Source organism: Anguilla anguilla, chromosome 6 (genome assembly GCF_013347855.1).
Source record: "Anguilla anguilla isolate fAngAng1 chromosome 6, fAngAng1.pri, whole genome shotgun sequence".
NCBI lineage: Eukaryota > Metazoa > Chordata > Actinopteri > Anguilliformes > Anguillidae > Anguilla > Anguilla anguilla.
This window is the reverse complement of record NC_049206.1, coordinates 50296237-50314403: the sequence shown is the minus strand read 5'-3', so window position 1 is coordinate 50314403 and position 18167 is coordinate 50296237. Positions and strand designations below refer to the sequence as shown.

At 41.8% G+C, this 18167-nt stretch overlaps 2 protein-coding genes across 5 annotated transcripts; one reads left to right on the top strand and one right to left on the bottom strand.

Moving 5' to 3' along the window:
• The first annotated feature begins 647 nt into the window (after positions 1 to 647).
• lrp11 (low density lipoprotein receptor-related protein 11) lies at positions 648 to 7322 on the top strand. Its single transcript, XM_035422947.1, has 9 exons — positions 648 to 1495; positions 2033 to 2190; positions 2837 to 2978; positions 3569 to 3694; positions 4145 to 4366; positions 5004 to 5174; positions 5555 to 5611; positions 5824 to 5925; positions 6152 to 7322. Exons 1-9 carry the CDS (start codon positions 901 to 903, stop codon positions 6304 to 6306), a joined length of 1728 nt encoding a protein of 575 aa, XP_035278838.1. The 5' UTR covers positions 648 to 900; the 3' UTR covers positions 6307 to 7322.
• Positions 7323 to 7724: 402 nt separating this feature from the next.
• Positions 7725 to 17538, bottom strand: pcmt (protein-L-isoaspartate (D-aspartate) O-methyltransferase). 4 transcript variants are annotated; one of them, XR_004765798.1, is made up of 8 exons: positions 17211 to 17536; positions 12758 to 12862; positions 12582 to 12613; positions 12045 to 12149; positions 11397 to 11517; positions 11148 to 11233; positions 9941 to 10170; positions 7725 to 8800 (listed from the first exon to the last, which is right to left on the bottom strand). XR_004765798.1 is itself a non-coding variant. In XM_035422951.1 (8 exons), exons 1-8 carry the CDS (start codon positions 17383 to 17385, stop codon positions 8795 to 8797), a joined length of 756 nt encoding a protein of 251 aa, XP_035278842.1. In that variant the 5' UTR covers positions 17386 to 17538; the 3' UTR covers positions 7725 to 8794. The 4 variants fall into 4 exon arrangements, 3 of the variants coding, with proteins under 3 accessions (XP_035278842.1, XP_035278841.1, XP_035278839.1); XM_035422951.1 differs by having other exon boundaries at positions 10045 to 10170; positions 17211 to 17538; XM_035422950.1 differs by having other exon boundaries at positions 9948 to 10170; positions 17211 to 17535.
• Positions 17539 to 18167: the final 629 nt, after the last annotated feature.

The window sequence follows — 18167 nt, the reverse complement described above, 5'->3', positions numbered from 1 at the left end:
CAATCATTGTCAGAAATCATAAACCAATCCATACAAATGTTGTGTCCTTTAAAATAGCACGACTCTGCATAGTCCAGATGTTGGTTTTATAAGATAATTAATTATGTCTAACGGTAACATTGGAGTCACATTACCTGCATTTATTTATTGATCATGAGTTGCTTCGATGTAGGACTAAGGACATTGTTGGAGAACAAAAATATCTTGGGGCAAAATCACTCTTTTCACCTAAATTGAAGTTTTAGTTACATAATGAATATTCCTTAAAAATCAGTAATTCAATTAAATTCTGTTTGAAATTGTTGCCTAAAAGTAATGCTGCATTCACAGTAATATTTAATTGTAGGTATGATTGATAGCTATGTTAATTCGAAAAAGAATCTTCAATTATTGACACAGTAAGACCTTTCTATAGTTTAATGTTTTCAAAACTCTTTATACCCCAACAAGTATCACTACGCCTATGTTAAATGTTCATAGTTTTTTGTTGTTTAGGCCTAATTAAGGAAATACGGATTCATGTTTGAGTGAAACCTGGCCTTACAAGCCAATGAAATTAACATTTGTGGCATGTGGGCACAAAGGGACTCCGCATTTTCGACGCACGCATGACGTCAAGGCGCTGTGTGGATTTTCAGTCGCTGGATGGAGCTGTCACTCCCTGCCAGTGCTGAGCTGTACTCAGTGCGGTAACACCATATTACTAATGTGGGTTTTACATCATTGCGAAGGACAAAGACGCACACCTGCGACCGGAATACAAAGAATCCGAATTATGCTTGTATAGTGTAATATAATATATATTTTATGTTGGAATTGTTGACTCCGAGTTGGAATATGAGAAGAATTCCATCTTCCCTGGTATATTAACTAAAAGCAAAGTAAATAAACTACGTAAATATGTTTTGCTCTGCTTCACATTACCAGCGATCAATTGCCTGTATCGTGTTGCTGTGTTCCAGTAATATTGTTTTAGCAAAGTCGTCACAGATTTCGGATATAAAATCCAAGATATCTGGTGTAGAGGAGCTCCTGGAGGAATTTCGCAAGCAGCTTCAGCAGGACCAAGCTTTGAACAGAGAGGATGGGCTAGGGGACGTGTGCCTAAGTGGATTCAGCGCCATTGAGGAGCATATCATCCGAGCAAAGGACTCCATCGACCAGGGCGCTACCTTTCTGACTGCTCCCAGTCGGGTGTACAGCTGGAGGGACTGCCTTCACGCCTGCTGCGTCGACCCTCGGTGCACTGTTGCGGTGGTGCAGGAAGACCTGGAGCAGTCTGAGAGCAGCCTCAGCTGCTTTCTGTTCAACTGCACTTACAGAAATAAAAACGTCTGTACGTTCTCCATGCAGCAAGGGTACAGCACTTACAGTCGTCTTCACAACACCAGTGGATACACCAGCCCCGCCAGTTCCCATCAAGATTTCACTAAACAGACAAACTCCATACGGAGGCCTCAAGATAGACTTTCAGCTGATGACCCGACAATACAAGGTAATTACAGTGAAACTCCAAATAGGATGCTAGCGGTCCAATTTGCATGTTCCTTTCAGGAGTTCAGCTGCCTAGCCTATGTCAACATGTATCCAATTACTAATATTGTGGTTTAGAAAATATTTTTATTCAGGACACCTGCTGTTTCTCGTATAGCATATGCCATTTTCGGAGAAGACTGTGATCAAATGAACTGAGAATATTGTAGAACGTCTCTGTTTACTCCGTTTTGTAAGTGGATAATTTTCATTAGCATGCTGAAAATTATTTGATTATCAAATAAACCACGTGAGTCAGTATGTGACACGTATGTGAATACAAAACTGACTACAGTGGTCGTATCTAGAATATAGCTAAGGCAATAGTTATTATGGCCTACAGGATGTCTATTTACACTTGGTTAACAATTTACTCACAGTTAGGGGATTTAAAATTAGATTGTGTAGCTCATATGTGTGGGAGTGTCCAGGTGAATCTGTGAATCTGAGAACAACACCTGTTCGTTTTTTTTTTTTTTGTTTTTTTTTTTTAATGCAGAGCTTGATGAACCACCTCGCAGTGACGCAAGCCAGGACCTGGTGATCCAGCTGCCCACTGACTGGGCAGTGCTGGATGGTCGGGGCAGTGTGGATGATCATGGGGTTACCCGTTATGAGTGGGCCTTGATCAGGGGGGACCACTCTGTCAACATGAAGGTACCTATTGTTACCACCCTACTGGACTGAAAATTATGGGGGGGGGGTTGTGCAGGACAATCCAATTTCCATTGGAAATTTAAAAAAAAACCAGTGTAATTGTGAAATGGACCATACATACATACGTACATACAAACTTCATCTCCATACAACATGCAGCATCGAACAATGTACAAAATGGACCATCTCCTGTTGCTCTTCTGTCCACACGCAGCCACAAGCTGACCTGGAGCGTGTTCTCTTTTAGTGTAATCTGGAGCTCTGAAGTCAACTCGGTTACACGGAAAAGCTGACCACTGTGTTTGTATTAGATTAGTTCTGCTGAGAAAGCAACCTGAATGCGTGTGACGAGAGGGAGCTGGTGTTGTTTAGAAAATGCTGCGCAGGTGAAGATAACAGGCTATTATACCCCAGTCTGCCCTGAGGACAAAGGTCTCATTGTGGGCCACGGTCTACCAATGGGAGCAGAGGTCACCGCCTGCCTTTTTCAGAAGCGTGGAGGGCTCTTTGCATTTCAGAAGGGGTCTATTATTAGCTGTTGGGTGGCTCATTCAGTTAAGGCACCCGCACATTCTCATCCTGAAATGCATTCTGGGTACATACAGTCATGAGCTTCTGATGCGTATTTGTGCCTTGCCTTCTGTAGGTCACCCAGCCTGGGGTCCTAAAGCTCAGTGACCTGCAGGAGGGGTCCTACACCTTCCAGATGACTGTCACAGACACGGTGGGACAGAGAAGCTCTGACAATGTCACAGTCACAGTGCTGCCACCAGAACATCAAGCAGACGGTAGCATTGGTCATTCTGTACTCTCATTTATGTCAGCTGTTTGTTATTCCCAATGCTAAAATTGTCAGTTGAGATTTATTGGAAATAGTCACAGGACAACTATTACTATTATGATATATGGTTATATTTTAACTTACTTTTGCATTAAACATTATTAATATATAGCAGTATTACAGTTATTTCACACGCCAAACTGTCGATCGTTTTTTATAATTCTGACTTTTTCTGCGGAATCATAATTTTAAAGCCACAAATTCAAACTAAAATAGAAACATAGCTGTTGACATCTCATGCCATGCACTGAATCACTGAGAATGTGAGACTTAAGTGTGGCATCTTAAACCGGGCATGTTTTAAATTGTAAAAACATATGAGGATTACATTAACCTGCCATGATTTGGCCCTGCATTAAATATTAACCCTTCACAATGACTGCAACAGCTGTGAGAGTTCCATCTTCCTTACTTAGGTTTTGTGTAATGTGGATCAGCTGTGAGTTAATGAGTGATTGGGGCTTTAGGGCCAAAGTGGTGCTGCATGTATTTACTCAGGCTGACGGAGTGTCACGAGCAGGTGTCTCCCCTCCACAGTGTGTACAGGCCACTGCTCGCGCCACCAGTTTGAGTGCGACGATGGCTGCTGCATCGACATCACCTACGCCTGTGATGGAAAGCAGCAGTGCCCGGATCGCTCCGATGAGGCCTTCTGCACCAGCTGTGAGTCAGTCCCAGACCAGTTAGTTAACATAAAATAGCTTATGGCATATAATGCTGACTATTTTATTGTTAGCCTTATTTTCCTTATATTTTACATGTAACTATACTCCTGCTATCATCATTGTTTTTGTAGTTTTTTTTTTTGGTTGTTAAGCAAATACCTGTTTAAATAAAACTTTCTTCCATATAGTCCAACATAAAATATTCCAAATTCTTCTATTTCGTGCATGTGTCTTTCAGGTGCTTATGAGGTAAATATTATTTTGTTTCAAACAAGTCAGAGTCCCCTAGTATCTGAAAGACAGTTTGAGGGCAGAAATCCACTTGGTGCACCCTTAAAGATGGATGCCTCTGAGATGTGATGGAGGAGGATCGTATATGTTTTAGCGTGCGTGCGTTAGCCTGATTTTCCTCCAGCAGCTTAGCCCATCCTCTCCCTCTCTCCCCCAGTCGATGGGGCCCGAAAGGCCGTGACGCACTCGTCCAGGCTACCCGCCGTGCTGAGGCCGGGGTCCCAGCTCAAAGAGTATAACGACCAAGCCATGATTCTGGACGGCACCGGGAAGACAATGGAGGATGCAAATCCCCCTGTTGAGTCCTACAACAGGGGTAACCCTGTCCCCCCTTCGCTGCCTCATGTTCCCAATGGACAGGGTGGGAGAGCAGGCTCAGGTATAGCACAATATGTTGATTTGCCAACATATATTGTCATAAATCCATTGTTGTTCTCTTATAGTGATGACTAGTGGTGATGCACCATTCAGTTCAAAGCACTGCTTAGATAGTGACTGGTATGTAAGTGTCACCTTTCTATGACTCATTTGGGGGTAACTGATAGTACTTTTAAGTTACGGTGTATTTTAAGTAAGGGTTATTCAGGGTTGACATTGATCAAATTATTTTCTCATGAATGAACATCAGATATGAGATTAATTGACAATTGAATTTTCAGTTCAAACTTTGAATAAATCCATAAAAGAAAGCATGGATTCATAGTTTTCTGTCTGTAGTCTCTGTGACGGGAAAATAAATTCCGCAAAGGATGAAGACAGGTTTTAAAAGCGTGCTTCTGTCGAGCAGCAAATTTCAGGAGGGAAGCACTGAGGATGTAAAATGAAGTGCTGTTCTGCGATTGGAGACGCTTTCCACTTCCTGTTCCCTTGGTTACTGGAACAAAGCTCTTCTGTGTCTCCAGCCACCTGATCCTTACATTGGTGGGGAAGGGAGGGGGGCAGGGCATTACTCCTCTACCTGGTCTGAGGACTCGTTAATATGGAGGCGTCCTTATCCCTCTCTCTGCCCCCAACAGAACCCTGCTCAGCGCCACCTGCTGTCGGGCCCTGCAAAGCCATTATCCCACGGTGGTACTACGATCCGGCTGACGGAGCGTGCAAGCACTTCATCTACGGGGGCTGCAAGGGCAACACCAATAACTTCCTGCAGGAGACAGACTGCGCCGCAGAGTGCATACAAAAACCAGGTTGTGTTTCTGTGCTGTGTCCTAAACCCTTTGAAACTGAACTAGAGTAGTCATTTATATGATGCTCTTGAAAAAAACTAATGTCATGTTTCTCAACGTTATATATAATTACACGAATGTTATTATATGATATACGATAGGTCGTATTGATGTGAACATTGTTACTTCCCATGTCATTTTTTCACGACTGTTTGAGATTAGGCATAGTAAGATATTACTCCGCCACTACATGTAATGCAGTATCAGCTACAAAACAGCAGCTTGAGTCTAAGCGTGTTTGTGAGAACCTGATATGTCACACTGTAGCTATACCTACATATTATGGATATGATTGGTGGGATTTTTATTCAGTTCAACAAACATGTATGTATCCATTTCAGGTCCTGTCGAGCAGAAGCCCACCACAGCCCATCCACCCCAAAAACACACAGAGACTCGTGAGTTCACACATTGGATTGCAGCCTCTCTTTCTGAGGCCAGCACACACACACGATTGCCACAAACCTTTTTGCATGTCAAAATTACAATATTATTTTTATTATTATTACTATTATTATAACTAAGAATACATAAATAAGATACTATACTTTGTATATCATTGTATTTCTTTCTATTTCTTTTGTATATCATTGTATTTCTGAATCTGTAGCTTCGCCTCACCGTGTAGCCATTTCAGAGGACAAAGTGGAGAGTGACATTCCCGAGTCTAAACACCATCCTGTTTTTGGAGGACATCCCACCCCTGCATCAGGTCTGGAGGTTCCAGTTACAATGACCTTTTACAGTCTGCAGGAATAATGCTTTTATAATATGTGTGCATCTTTAAATCATGCCTTGGAAAGTGTATACTGACAATAGATAATCTAGCTCAACATCAGTCGTAGTTGCAGTGACAAAACTGTTGTAAATTCATATAAACAAATGAAAGAGATACCTATTATTGACATGTCTGCTTCCTCCCCTCTTGCCTCTTTCAGGTGCAATCCTGCCACTGGCTCTGGGTCTTATCATTACTGCTCTCCTGCTTCTCATGGTTGGCTGTCGACTACGCTTGGTGCACCGCAAACTGAAAAAAGCCCGGCCAATCACATCGGAGGAGTCGGACTACCTCATCAACGGAATGTACCTGTAGCGCACAGGCAAGGACTCGAGCTGTTCCAAATTTCCAGGGTCAGCCGGAACACCCAGTGCGTTCGCCCGCCACTCGCAGAGTGCATCCATTAATTAAGCAGCTTCTGTCTCCCCTCTGCCATCTATAGAGGGGTGTGGCCAGGGAACCCGCTGCATTAGTGGCTTGAGTAACCCCGCCCCCGACCCTTCAGTGTTGACAGAACCACTGTAAAGATGACAGGAGCCAGTCAGTCACCACATGGACTGTGTTCGCCAATCAAAAAAGAGAGACGGTCTTTTCCTCTCCACCACTTCTCTTAATGTTTTAGTGTACATTATGTTGGTTTGTGCAAGAGAAAAAGAGAAACTATTGGCCTTTGGTGTACCCCCGTCCTCTTTGCAGCTTTGTAACAGCTGATTTATAAATAATTACACAAAAATGTCACTGGGTGGCACTTGTGTTGTTTGTGCCAAACAGCCAGCCCTTAATTTTTAAAATATTAATGTTGCCCATGTCACAGTTCTGAATGATTTTTGTGATGAACGGTAACACACTTCACTGCATTTCAAATTAAATGGTTCCCTTAGCCTTGTAAAATAGCTGCAACCCATACTGCTGCTAAAGTTTTCTGTCCCTCAGGGATTAAGAATAGGTGAAATGCGATATGGCTCCTCCTCTGAAGAACTGAAAAACTTCTAAATAGTAGATTACCAAATCAGGTTGATAGCTTTGGTCTTGTTTTCCATGACTGCTAGCTCTTACATGGCAGACACTGCAGAGACCGGCAGATCCATAAATGCTGATTAAATGTAGACACAAATCCTGTATAGATATGTTCGGTATCTCATGTTGCGTTATCCTTCTTCTGTGCATTTTCTACTTCCAAAATTGCCAATTGTGCTAGTGAAATGGCTGTTTCTCTATAACCATGAATAGACACATATAAACTATGAATTGTATATGTTGTATGTACATCTCTAAATTGTGAAGTCTGTATGCATATCTATTTAAGAACTATTAAATTATCCTGATATGTCTGTCTCTCACATTTGTGAATCTGCTAAAAAGAAAAAACAATGTCCTTGAATTTATGAATGTCTCTCATCTTGCACACAGTTCCTCTTGGACCTGTACACTGCAGACTTCAAGACAAAAAACAAAGGGAACTCAAAGGATAATTAAAATCAATTTAACAGTGATAGTGATACAAGACCATTAAGTTATGATTTTGGTTGACTGTGCTCAAAACTCCTTTGGAAATACTTATGGAATACTTTGGAACATAACCTTTATTTACACAAAATTAAATGTACAAGCAAAAAGAAAAAAAACAACCTGTCTGTGTTTGAAATGAACTGAAATAACAAGCAGAGGCTTGGTAAAATCAAGGGTTTACAGCACCAACACTCCATAACACGCTGAAGGAAAAAAAAAAAGAATAAGATGAGCTTTTTTTTTTTATTTAAAGCCACTTGCAATTCCATAAACAGTGTACACCCCTTGAAGCAACACATCTTCTAAGCCTCCAAGGTAATATGCTCTAAAACTCACAGAGAGAACATAGAACAAAAAAGAAAAACAGAAGACATATGCTTTGCACGAAGGTTTATTATAATTTTTTTTGCAAAGCTGCTCTTTGTTTTAGTGTCACTCGCTAGTGAGAAGCCTGCACAGAATGCGGTGATGGAGACCAGACACTGCGGCCAATCCGGTGCGTCGGAGTGAAAGCGCAGCCAGGGGCATGCGTGCCATTCGCCCCTGCAAGGGAGGGTGGGAGGAGCCTGCCTGCGTTGCCGACTGTACGAGAGTGAGAGATATCTACAATGCCACTGCAAACACTGGGGGTCATCGTGTGCTGCATTTCAAGCAATTAGATACCACGTTGGACAAGAAAATCAGCCGTTGTGCTGTTCTATTTAAATACTGTTAGCTGGGAACCAAAAAAAAAAAAAGCAGAAACATTTAAATATTAGCGCAGACCAATACAGATATCTACATTTTTTTGGATGCACACTCTGGCTATGTGGACACCTAATATGCATTTGAAAGGCTTAACACATCAAAACAACCTGGCAATAAGAAAACTGGTCTCTCGTCTTTAGCTTTATGGAGCTGAACATGTATGTAGAATGTGGTTTTGACTTGTTTATTCATCTAACCACAGAAACCCTGCGTCCATTTCAAAAACAGGAAAACAAAAAAAGAAAAAAAATTATATTTCACAACAACAAAATGCAGGCATTACAACAAACTCAACCTCCTAACTTTTTGTTAATAACTACCAATCCATTTTCTTGCACTCTGGGTTGTCCCTCAGCACTATACTTATAATTAAGCATGAAAATCCTTCCCAGCCCATCCACCAACCCAACCCGAAGAAAAGAAAGAAACTGTTCCGATGTGTTGGTTATTGATGTTTTCGTTGAAATCCAATAGCTGCTGAACCTTGAGAAGCTCATTCCAGGTTCAGACTGAAATGCAGGATACTTATGCTCTCCGACTTCACAGTTCATCCCTGAGGAAAACAGAAGGATCATTTCAAAAGCTAAACCATGTAAGTTCTGCAGTTTACCTAAAGATTTTTAATTAACATGCACACCCAACAGAACTTAATAATTAGAAATTTTGTGAAAGAAGTCAGAGTCCCCTGCTCTAGAAAATGAACACGAGGAAACGTTGAGCTGAACCTTCCCAGCATGCACCATGCAAATGGCTGTTACAAGGCTGATTTATATACTTTTTGCACTTCAAACTACACATTTGCCCGGGGTTTTGCCGTTTTATTTTCTCATGGAATAACCGACTGTGTCTTTAGACATGCAGACCATGAGAAATTCACGTTAATTTCCCTTGCAGTCATGCAAACTGAATCGACATCGGTTCCTTTGATGCTTCTGGTAAGAACATTCACCATGCTCTCAGACATCAGATAAACCTCACAAGTAAATCAATAAATATATGGACAAACATTGAGAATCAAATACACAGGATTCCCAGCACTGGTTGCAAAGCTTTCAAAAAAACTGGGAGAACAAAAATTAACCCAGCTGGGACCCACAATGCACCAGGGCAGGGTTGAGCATATTTTGTGGGGAATGGAAGGGGGCATTGATCATGAGTATTACCAGCACACTTCGAACATGTGTATGGACAAAGCTATATTACTGGGGTAAAAACATAACCCAGGTCCGATCATATGCCAAGAGCTTCTGAGGTAAACATCAATTTTATCAGAGTAATGATAGTAATACCATTCTGTTATTCCAACTTTTCCTCAAATAAAACACTGCTTACACATTTGTAGGGACAAGGCTGATAATACTATGAGGTTGTACTAAAATGCAGAGCAGGTATGAAGGAAGATACAATTATGATAAGTGAGCAAATCTCTCATACCAATGCAGTTCTTCCAACGGCAACTACTTTAGCTTCTGTAGTGTCTCCATTAGAAGAGAAAGCTCTCGTACGTAGTGTTAATATCCATGTCACTGCACACCTTTAAAACCCAGCGGTTTCTACGCACAGCTCTGGAGTGCCGTTCGCTCCGAGGCTAAAGCTCAAACATGCAGCCAGCTGCCATGGCATGGAGAAGCAAGTAATGATGGCAAGCAGCAAACGCAGTCCCACTGATCTACTGCCTGCCCCAGGCCACAACCTTTCACCTTTGCCACCCTGGGAAGGAGGGGGGAGAGAGGGAGTAGGAAGTCACTTCCACCTGGACCACTGCTTGTCTTTGTCTGTTAAAGGCACGTAAATCACCCCCATCAGGGGCTTCATTTTGGTGCTCCCGTCCTCCATTTTGTCGTACTGCTCCAGCGTCTGGTTCCCCCCGGCCGGGCCCACGGGCAGAATCAGCCTCCCGCCCGGCTTAAGCTGGTCCAGCAGCTGGGGGAGGGGAGAAGGACGTACATTGGACTCTCCCATTTTGCACTGTGGCTCACTAAGCACAAAAGCCACAAACGAGTCTCTACAACAGTGTAGAGACTCGCATATCAAACAAATATGCAATGTTGTAAATCATTTTCAAAGGGTACACAGGCTGAACAGTTAAGCTATAATGTTAATAATAGTTGAGTTCATCTCTAAAAATGAAATCCACCACCTACAGCAGCTATACTTCATCTCGAGAGAATGCAGTTCACTTAACCAGCAGCAATGAGTTCAGTGAGCATGGCATTTCTATTAGTAGCCTACAATAGCCTAATAGTGCTGAAATGAAAACTGGAATTAGTAGCCAAGGTGAAATAGGAACATCCTAAACATTTTACAGAACATTCGTGCTATTTTGACACAATTTCCCTTGGACAAGAACAAGTAAGAGCTTGCTGAAAACAGCACAGCAAACGGACAACTATAGCCTTCCTATGCGTGTTCATCCAAGCAGCTACCAGTCATTTCCATCAAGGAAATACATTTTACTGCTCTTTTTGTTGACAAACAATCTCTCATGTTGGGTATGCAAATGATTAATCCCCCGAAGAATTGCTGTAAATGCATTAAATAACTGATGCAAGATTTCCCTGAAGAAATGTATGATTTGAAATACCTTTTGCATTTTTTGGTGAAAAAAACTGACATTTTCAGTCAATTTCACCTTTGCAGAAAACTGGAGATTTAGTCAGATAAACTGCTAATTCTGATGGCAACATGGGCATGAGGAAGGCTACAGCCTGATCAATATGCATCTTTCCACTTTCGGTGTTTTATCTTGTTTAACCCGATATTTAAACAAGATAAACTGGTTTGCTCTAATGAATTGTTCTAATCTAAGTGTAAACCGTATAAACGATCCATAGTTGTTGCAACCCTAGCGTGCACACACATTTTCACAGTTCCACAGTCGATGCCGTAGTGCAACTCACTGCCTGTGGCACGGTAGGTGCTGCCGCTCCGACATGGATGGCGTCGTAGGGTGCCTCCGACTCGTAGCCCAATCGCCCATCCCCCACTGCAACACAAGCACACAAAGCGGGCTTCGCTCAGACACGCCTCCAGCTGACTGACGACAAGCCGTCGCCAGCGGCGACGCCCCGGGAGAGAGGAGCAATTCGACGCGTCCCGCGACGCGGCTTTCCGGAACAGTCTTTAAAAACGCAACGCGTCCCACTTACCGACCAGCTTCACCCTGCCTGAGGTTATCAGGCTGGCGTCGTGCTTTTTCACATTGTTTACTGAGTCATCTACCAGCTCCTGAATGTGATCGATTCCTATTACCTTCCCCTTGGGACCCACCTGCAAAAAGTGCAGACATAGAGAGCTTTTATTTCTCCTGTAGTTGAAAGAAAAAAAAAAAACACAGACAACCTGCCACCGACATAGTATGACGCTACATCCATGTCAATCCTAATGGTTCAGGAGCGGAATTCCCACCAATATCCCAGTCTACAGAGAGAATACATCCTAAAGCCTTTTCCAAAAGGTAAAAACATGTTTCAAAATGGTGACATTTTTGATTACAAAGATTTAACCTCTATACTGAAGTAGATTGGAAATTCCATTCTGGACCAGCGATGGGTGGTCACAAATGGAATGTCTACAGAGCTCAGTGCGTGTGAAGCACAGCTACTAAAACAGGGTTACAGGATGGTGCCACAACAAACAGAACCACTTGTTTACATTACTAGCTTAGCCTTGGCACCAGGAAGTAAGAGACTGCAGCGGGGCTGTCAGAAGTAGAGCTCCCTCGCTACATGTCACGGCAGCAGAATGCAATTTTTTTTTTTTTTTTTTTTTTTAAAGGCGTTGAAAAAGTCGCTCACCATTCTTGCAAAACACACGGAGAGGATACCGCTGCCTGACCCCACGTCCAGAGCTTTCGCCCCTTCGTGTAGCTGGTCGTGCAGTAGCTCCAGGGCATAGGCGTGCTGTAAGGGGACATCACACAGACCACGCCTTTAACTGCAGCTACAGCGCCTCCTGTGGGCTCTGAGGTACGGACGGGCAACCTCTGAGCCCAATACGGCCGACTATCAGATAGTATTACCGTTGTGTTGTCACTTTACGAATCTCATCAGTGTCAAACTGGTCATCCACACACAGTACCTTAACATTACAAGCCTTGATAACTACCATTGTATCAGTACTATGAAGCCACAAAAACCAGTGTTTATAATCAGGAAAAGCTTGACAAGGACACCTCGGTCCCTGTCTGTGCAGAAACACAGTAACTTCTGTGAATAGCCCCTAGAATGTAGGAGATACATTCAGTGATCAAATCGAACACTGAAGGAAATGAGGTGGCATTCAATTAATGGAATGCCATACTACCAGTCTGAAGAATAATTATCATAGCTTACCATATGGGGAGCACTGATAGTTGCTTGGTAACCTGTCAGTATAAAAAAAACAATAAGACTTGAAGATAAAATTCAGTATAAACTTCCCCTTACACAGCATTTTTATGTAACGTTCCTGAAAAATAATAAACGTGAAAAACATAATCTAATTGGGCATTTAATGTGTGGAAGCTCACCTATTGACTGGGGAGAGTCCATGTAAGGGTTGCATCTGGAGAAGTGGGCTCGGTCAGTAGCCAACATGACCTCGTAGACATTGTCTGATTTGATGATCCCATTTTCTGAAGGGCAGAGATGACTAGAATTACAGTCTGTACCTGAAGTTGCATTCAAAATCTGACAGACACCAGCACATCTGTTACCTTAAGGTAAATGCCTGATACCAGGCTTATGGACAGGCTGTGCCAAGCTATTTATTTAAGGACAGCTTTTCCAACAGCAAGAAGCACAGAAGGCAATGGACTAACAGTCATTTCACAACTTAATGAAAATTAACCATTTGCAATTCTACAACCCTCAACTGGAAACAGCCAATGTTAACATCATCCATGCACTGTAACCTAATGATGGCTTGCAAATTAAATCCACACTGTAAGTCAGGCATATTCAAACATCCTGAGCTCGACCCATTTAAATCAGGCCATGGATGATATAAAGACTACAGATGGTGGAGGAAATGGGACAGTGAATTCAGGGGGTAACAATTATTTAAACCTAAATGTCTTCTGATTAAACATTCATGGGCTTTGAAGCGGAGCGTTACCCAGAATTCCCTTTCCAGGTGATGTATTTGTGCCTGAGAATATTTAAAGAATTGGCCTGAATATGTTATTATGCAAAAGAAAGAAAGCCTCATCACCAGCATGAGATATTTCCCAGTGGGCACTGCTGTGACACAATTTACACAGTATTAAAAGTAGAAACCTCTTTAAGCTGTGGATCTACAGATAATAATAATAATAATAATAATAATAATAATGACAGCAATGAGTGTCTTGACTTGCATAGGCCATAATTCCACACATAGTACCAGTTTCTCTGTCTTTATCTACAAACAATGCCCCTGTACTTCCACACACATATTGACCATGTGTCCCAACACATAGACCCTACAGTTTCTGCTCAATCACAATTGTAAATTTGTTTTGTGTTCAAAGCTCAAAACCAAGTCCCTTCTCCAGATTGCTTCACTGAGCGGTTAAATATAGCTTCCCAGAGACCAGAAGCCTACTCATCTTGGAAACTGAAATGGGGTATTGGTTACATGCCGGACTGGATTTCAGAGTGAAGCTTATGGATCACTGCCCTTCACCTACTGTTGCCATGGCTAGCTGCAAGGAGAGCAAGGAGGGCAGAGGAGGCTCAAATCTCATTCCTGAGAGCTGACATGACTGCCCTGCCCCATGAATTTGGAGTACAAGAAAGAGATTTATTACAGGGAAAGATCTGCGTGCACATTGTCACTTTAGATTGTTGTAGTGTAAGCACACCCAGTCAAAACTGACTCAGGATGCAAATCTAATTTGGCAACCAGCATGGGTTGCAGATTACTCCGTCTGGGAAAGACAAAGTAGTGGCAAACTGTAACCCAACCCACGTATCCACGTTTAGCTTTTTTGCTGTAGGACCCAAGGAAAGGTCGAATGGAACAATGCTATCAAGTGGGTTCTATGACACATGCAGTCTAAAGGGGAAAACTGTCACAATACCTCAATCTGTTGCTCTTTAAGGCAAAGGGTAAGTAGCAGCTATATAAAAATTAAATAGCCTAGCCCACTCCCTCTTTCAGTTCCATGTGTGTATTGTTAGTTTGCTTTGGCCAAGCAGAAAGCTTAGCTAAATATCCTAATACTTACATATTTACTATTTTATTATTGTGGTGATGGGCAAGCAAATTTAAACCACAGCCAAATATAACAAATCTGAAATGTGTATTTAGCTGAAAGAGACTCTGGAGAATAGTGCAAATGAGTAGTAGATGATTTTTTGTCCAGTATACCACTCAATCCAGGAAGACTGTGGAAACATTTTCAGTGACATAATTTATTTAGGCTTTGCATCAATGCATATGAATTTAAACAAATCATACATTGTGACAAATCAGGATACAGCATCTCAGGAAACGTGCTCAGACTTCACAATTCTGTCCTATCAAATTAACAAAGAACTGTGCTATAGCCTAATTCATGATGATGAAAATAAAACTGAACCCGTCAAAGGCACAAAAATATCTCAGCCCACAGCATATGAAGTCTTACAAATCAATAATTGACCTAAACTAGCCCCTAAAAAGTCCCTAGAAACCAGTACTGCATCCATATTCTTCATTGTAACCTGTACAGGTTTCATTTTTGAATGCCAGCGAGAAGGTGCACATATATCAGTTCGCTTTGTAAATATTCATCTGTTATGCGGTTTTCACAAAGACGCCACTGCAGAAAATAAACTACAGTGTAGTGCACTCCACTGCTCCTATTCTGCTTGGCCCAAAAGCAGCCAACTAAACTTGATAGACAACTTAAATATTTGGAATCAAAGGCCAAAAAGTGTGATTATTTTTTAATTAAATGCACTTACAAGAGGCAGAGTATAAAGACATGACTTAGCCATTAGTCACCAGCTTGGCTACCCTTCTCCAAAATGCAAATGCTGGCCCATTGCAATCATCTGGCTCCTGTCATTTGTCACTTAACCAACGGCATTATGATCCAAGGGTTTTTAAAAGACTGAACTGGATAAAGTCAACATAAGCAGGAGGCACTTGCTTGTCTGATTAGAAGAACAAAAAATCTCCAGTGTTCTAGTTTTTGCTCATGAACAGAGAGTGGTCAAATGCATCAATATATTTTTATAGCAAGCACCATACTTAAGTACTGAAAATGGTTATTAACTATTCTCCCTCTGGAAGCATTAAAATACGCAAACCTTTCAGACTACATTCTTCCCGTTTAAGTCATGACACACATGACGACCTCAGTTTTACCCAAAATGTATAATGTCTCATGATTTTGACAATACTTGTCGTTTTCTGATGTTAAACACCTTGGAGGTTTTTAACGATTTTATTGTTACGATGCAGTCTGAACCAAGAACCTGATCAAAAATTGGGGTGTACTGACAATCTGCGGAGGACAGGCTATGAAACATTCCCAACTGGACTGTGGTATTATGGCATGTCTTAAACTGTTTTGCGTTACAATGCTGCTAATTTAGTAATATAGTTCATGCTAGTTTATTTTCAAAATTGCTTGTTCATAGGCGTCTGTTCAGAGCAGGCGCAGCTCAATTCCTCTGATCTTCGTTTTGTATGAACAGGCTGTTTACACTGAAACATTCAAAAATTAAGATTAAGAACTATCTATTATTATCTCAAACATTCCAAAAAAAGGTGCACCTGGTATGAGTAATCAAGTTAGCTACCCATCACTCAAGGAGCACTCTCCAGTGTAGCAAAAATGTGGCACTTTAGCGCTACGAATCGCGCCGCTTAGCTTCGCTGCCCCGCCCTCCTCATCGCTAGGAGATTGAAGAGCAGTCGAAACACAAAACTACTCGGTTTTGAAGATAAATACATTTAGTTGGCTATTTGTTAATTTTGGATTGCTAGTTCGGTTATGTATTAGAAAAATCCTATGCTAGATAGGTTATGTATCTTAGGTGGTTCGTGCTAGCGTGCGAATCCAAATAAGCTAACATCAGCTAGCTAACTTGGCTAACGTTGACTGGCAAGATTGAACTGACGGCTTCAGCTTTGCACGAAAAAAAATCTTTCGATTTTTCGCTTTATGGTGGCGTCATATTCTCAAGAGTTGGATGGATACATTGCAATTTCGTTCCAATTTAGCTAACGTTAACATTAGCTAGCAAGCATGGGCAGCTAGCTAGCAGAACAGTGTATGTCGTGACTGTACAATTATTGGCGCTTTGCAAACATTAAACAATGCCAAGTCAAAAGATAGTGGATTATTTCTCAAGGTTTTAAAAATCCCGTAGTTCCCTAGGCTAAATTACCTTGGATTTATCTTTGACTGCCCAATTTCAATCGAACACTACTGAAAATGGGCCGCTTAGTTACGCTGCACTTTATTGCGCGACCACATCACGTAACAGGGTCCAGAGCTAGCTTAAAAATGACAACTCAACATAAAACAAATAGCTAGAATACCAGGTAATATGCATTCTAAAGTAACACTACTTGCTGTTGCCTTCCATAGCCTCCGTCGTAAAGCAAACAGGCTGCGTGTGCACGTTATACTTCCAAACCTGAGCTAGCTACAATAGCTTTTAAGGTTACGTCATTATTTGACACTTCTCTTCGATGTGACAGGCATATGTCATAGCAAATGACAGCAGGAAACTATTATTAGCTCAGCTACAATTTTAAGAAGCCTAAAACCATCTTGCCATGCACTACTGGATAGCAGACCCGTCCCCCTTTTAGCAGGCGAGTTCGTTTGATAGCAGCAACTTGCCATCATAAACGGCGCGGGGGACAGCGCTGCAGTTCTAGCTAGCTGAAAACGTCATGCATCTGCTTTTTCATTTGCACGATGAAAAACGTTCCATTGGAAAGAATGCAAGCTTTTTGGGCGTCCGACTCGCTATGAAGAAACAACAAGCTAAACTTACTGCGGAGGTTGTTGACGAGCTCGGCGTGGCTGGCTCCTCCTGATTTCCAGGCCATCATTAAACACAATCTGCGGATCAAGTAGAGAGCGGCTGTCAGTGCCGCGCCTGCGCAAACCGCTTTGCCCACAACAGTAACAACTTCCAACACAGAAGGAGATGATACGTCACTGGACATAGCTCTCGCCCAGCCCCGATTTGCGCTTTCCCGCGTAACCCTACAGTTAACTTGCCCTGCAACTCACATACGTAATAAGAAAATACACACATTTAAAGTATATTTAAATACATAGTATCTTTATTTCAGATATTTGGCCAATATGCTGGTTCAGTATTCGCTCGCGTTTCTTCAGCGAGCGATTATGCTGAAGTGTTAGGCAAGAATTAGCTCTGCAGATATCTTCCACCAGGCGGAGAACTTGAGCTTATGGTGGAGATCACGTGATGCATGCGCAAATTTGAACACAGGCGCACGGTTATTATTTTTATTTAATAACCTGTGCAAAATAAGTGAAAAATCCCCCCCATGATTCTCATGCTGTTTCACACCACGAATGTTTTGTGGAACATAAAGTTGCTCTAAATGAAAATTATGATATTGGAATATTTCTTCAAACCAACACTTTTACAATAGCTTCTGACTGCTCTTATGAATAACCTACAGTATTTAAAGCCTGTCAGTAATACGATGTCTGGTATATTGCAAAATTGAAGCGAATCTGTTCGCTCCTTCTCCTTCCATGGCTATTTATCCTATGACAACTAGAATTTAATTTGAAATACGCATGGATTGTATGTTTGATTGTATTACTTTAAATGCTGTTCTTGAATTTGAATATTGCAGGGCCAGGCAGCTTATTGTTTTGTCTCAAAACACATTAGCCGCATACACATTCCAAACGAATATGGGCACACTGTGAGTGCAATGGTTCACACATTTGAGGGACATGCACTGCAATG

What these genes read in the sequence shown, in the direction of transcription:
- lrp11 (XM_035422947.1), top strand. Translation starts at nt 901, where the DNA reads ATGTTTTGCTCTGCTTCACATTACCAGCGATCAATTGCCTGTATCGTG. An exon ending in GGGTGGGAGAGCAGGCTCAG is followed by an intron (nt 4,367 to 5,003) that starts GTATAGCACAAT and finishes TGCCCCCAACAG; the next exon opens with AACCCTGCTCAGCGCCACCT. An exon ending in AGAGTGCATACAAAAACCAG is followed by an intron (nt 5,175 to 5,554) that starts GTTGTGTTTCTG and finishes TATCCATTTCAG; the next exon opens with GTCCTGTCGAGCAGAAGCCC.
- pcmt (XM_035422950.1), bottom strand. Translation starts at nt 17,385, where the DNA reads ATGTCCAGTGACGTATCATCTCCTTCTGTGTTGGAAGTTGTTACTGTT. An exon ending in GGACTCTCCCCAGTCAATAG is followed by an intron (nt 12,614 to 12,757) that starts GTGAGCTTCCAC and finishes TTATACTGACAG; the next exon opens with GTTACCAAGCAACTATCAGT. An exon ending in CACCTACCGTGCCACAGGCA is followed by an intron (nt 10,171 to 11,147) that starts GTGAGTTGCACT and finishes CCCCTCCCCCAG; the next exon opens with CTGCTGGACCAGCTTAAGCC.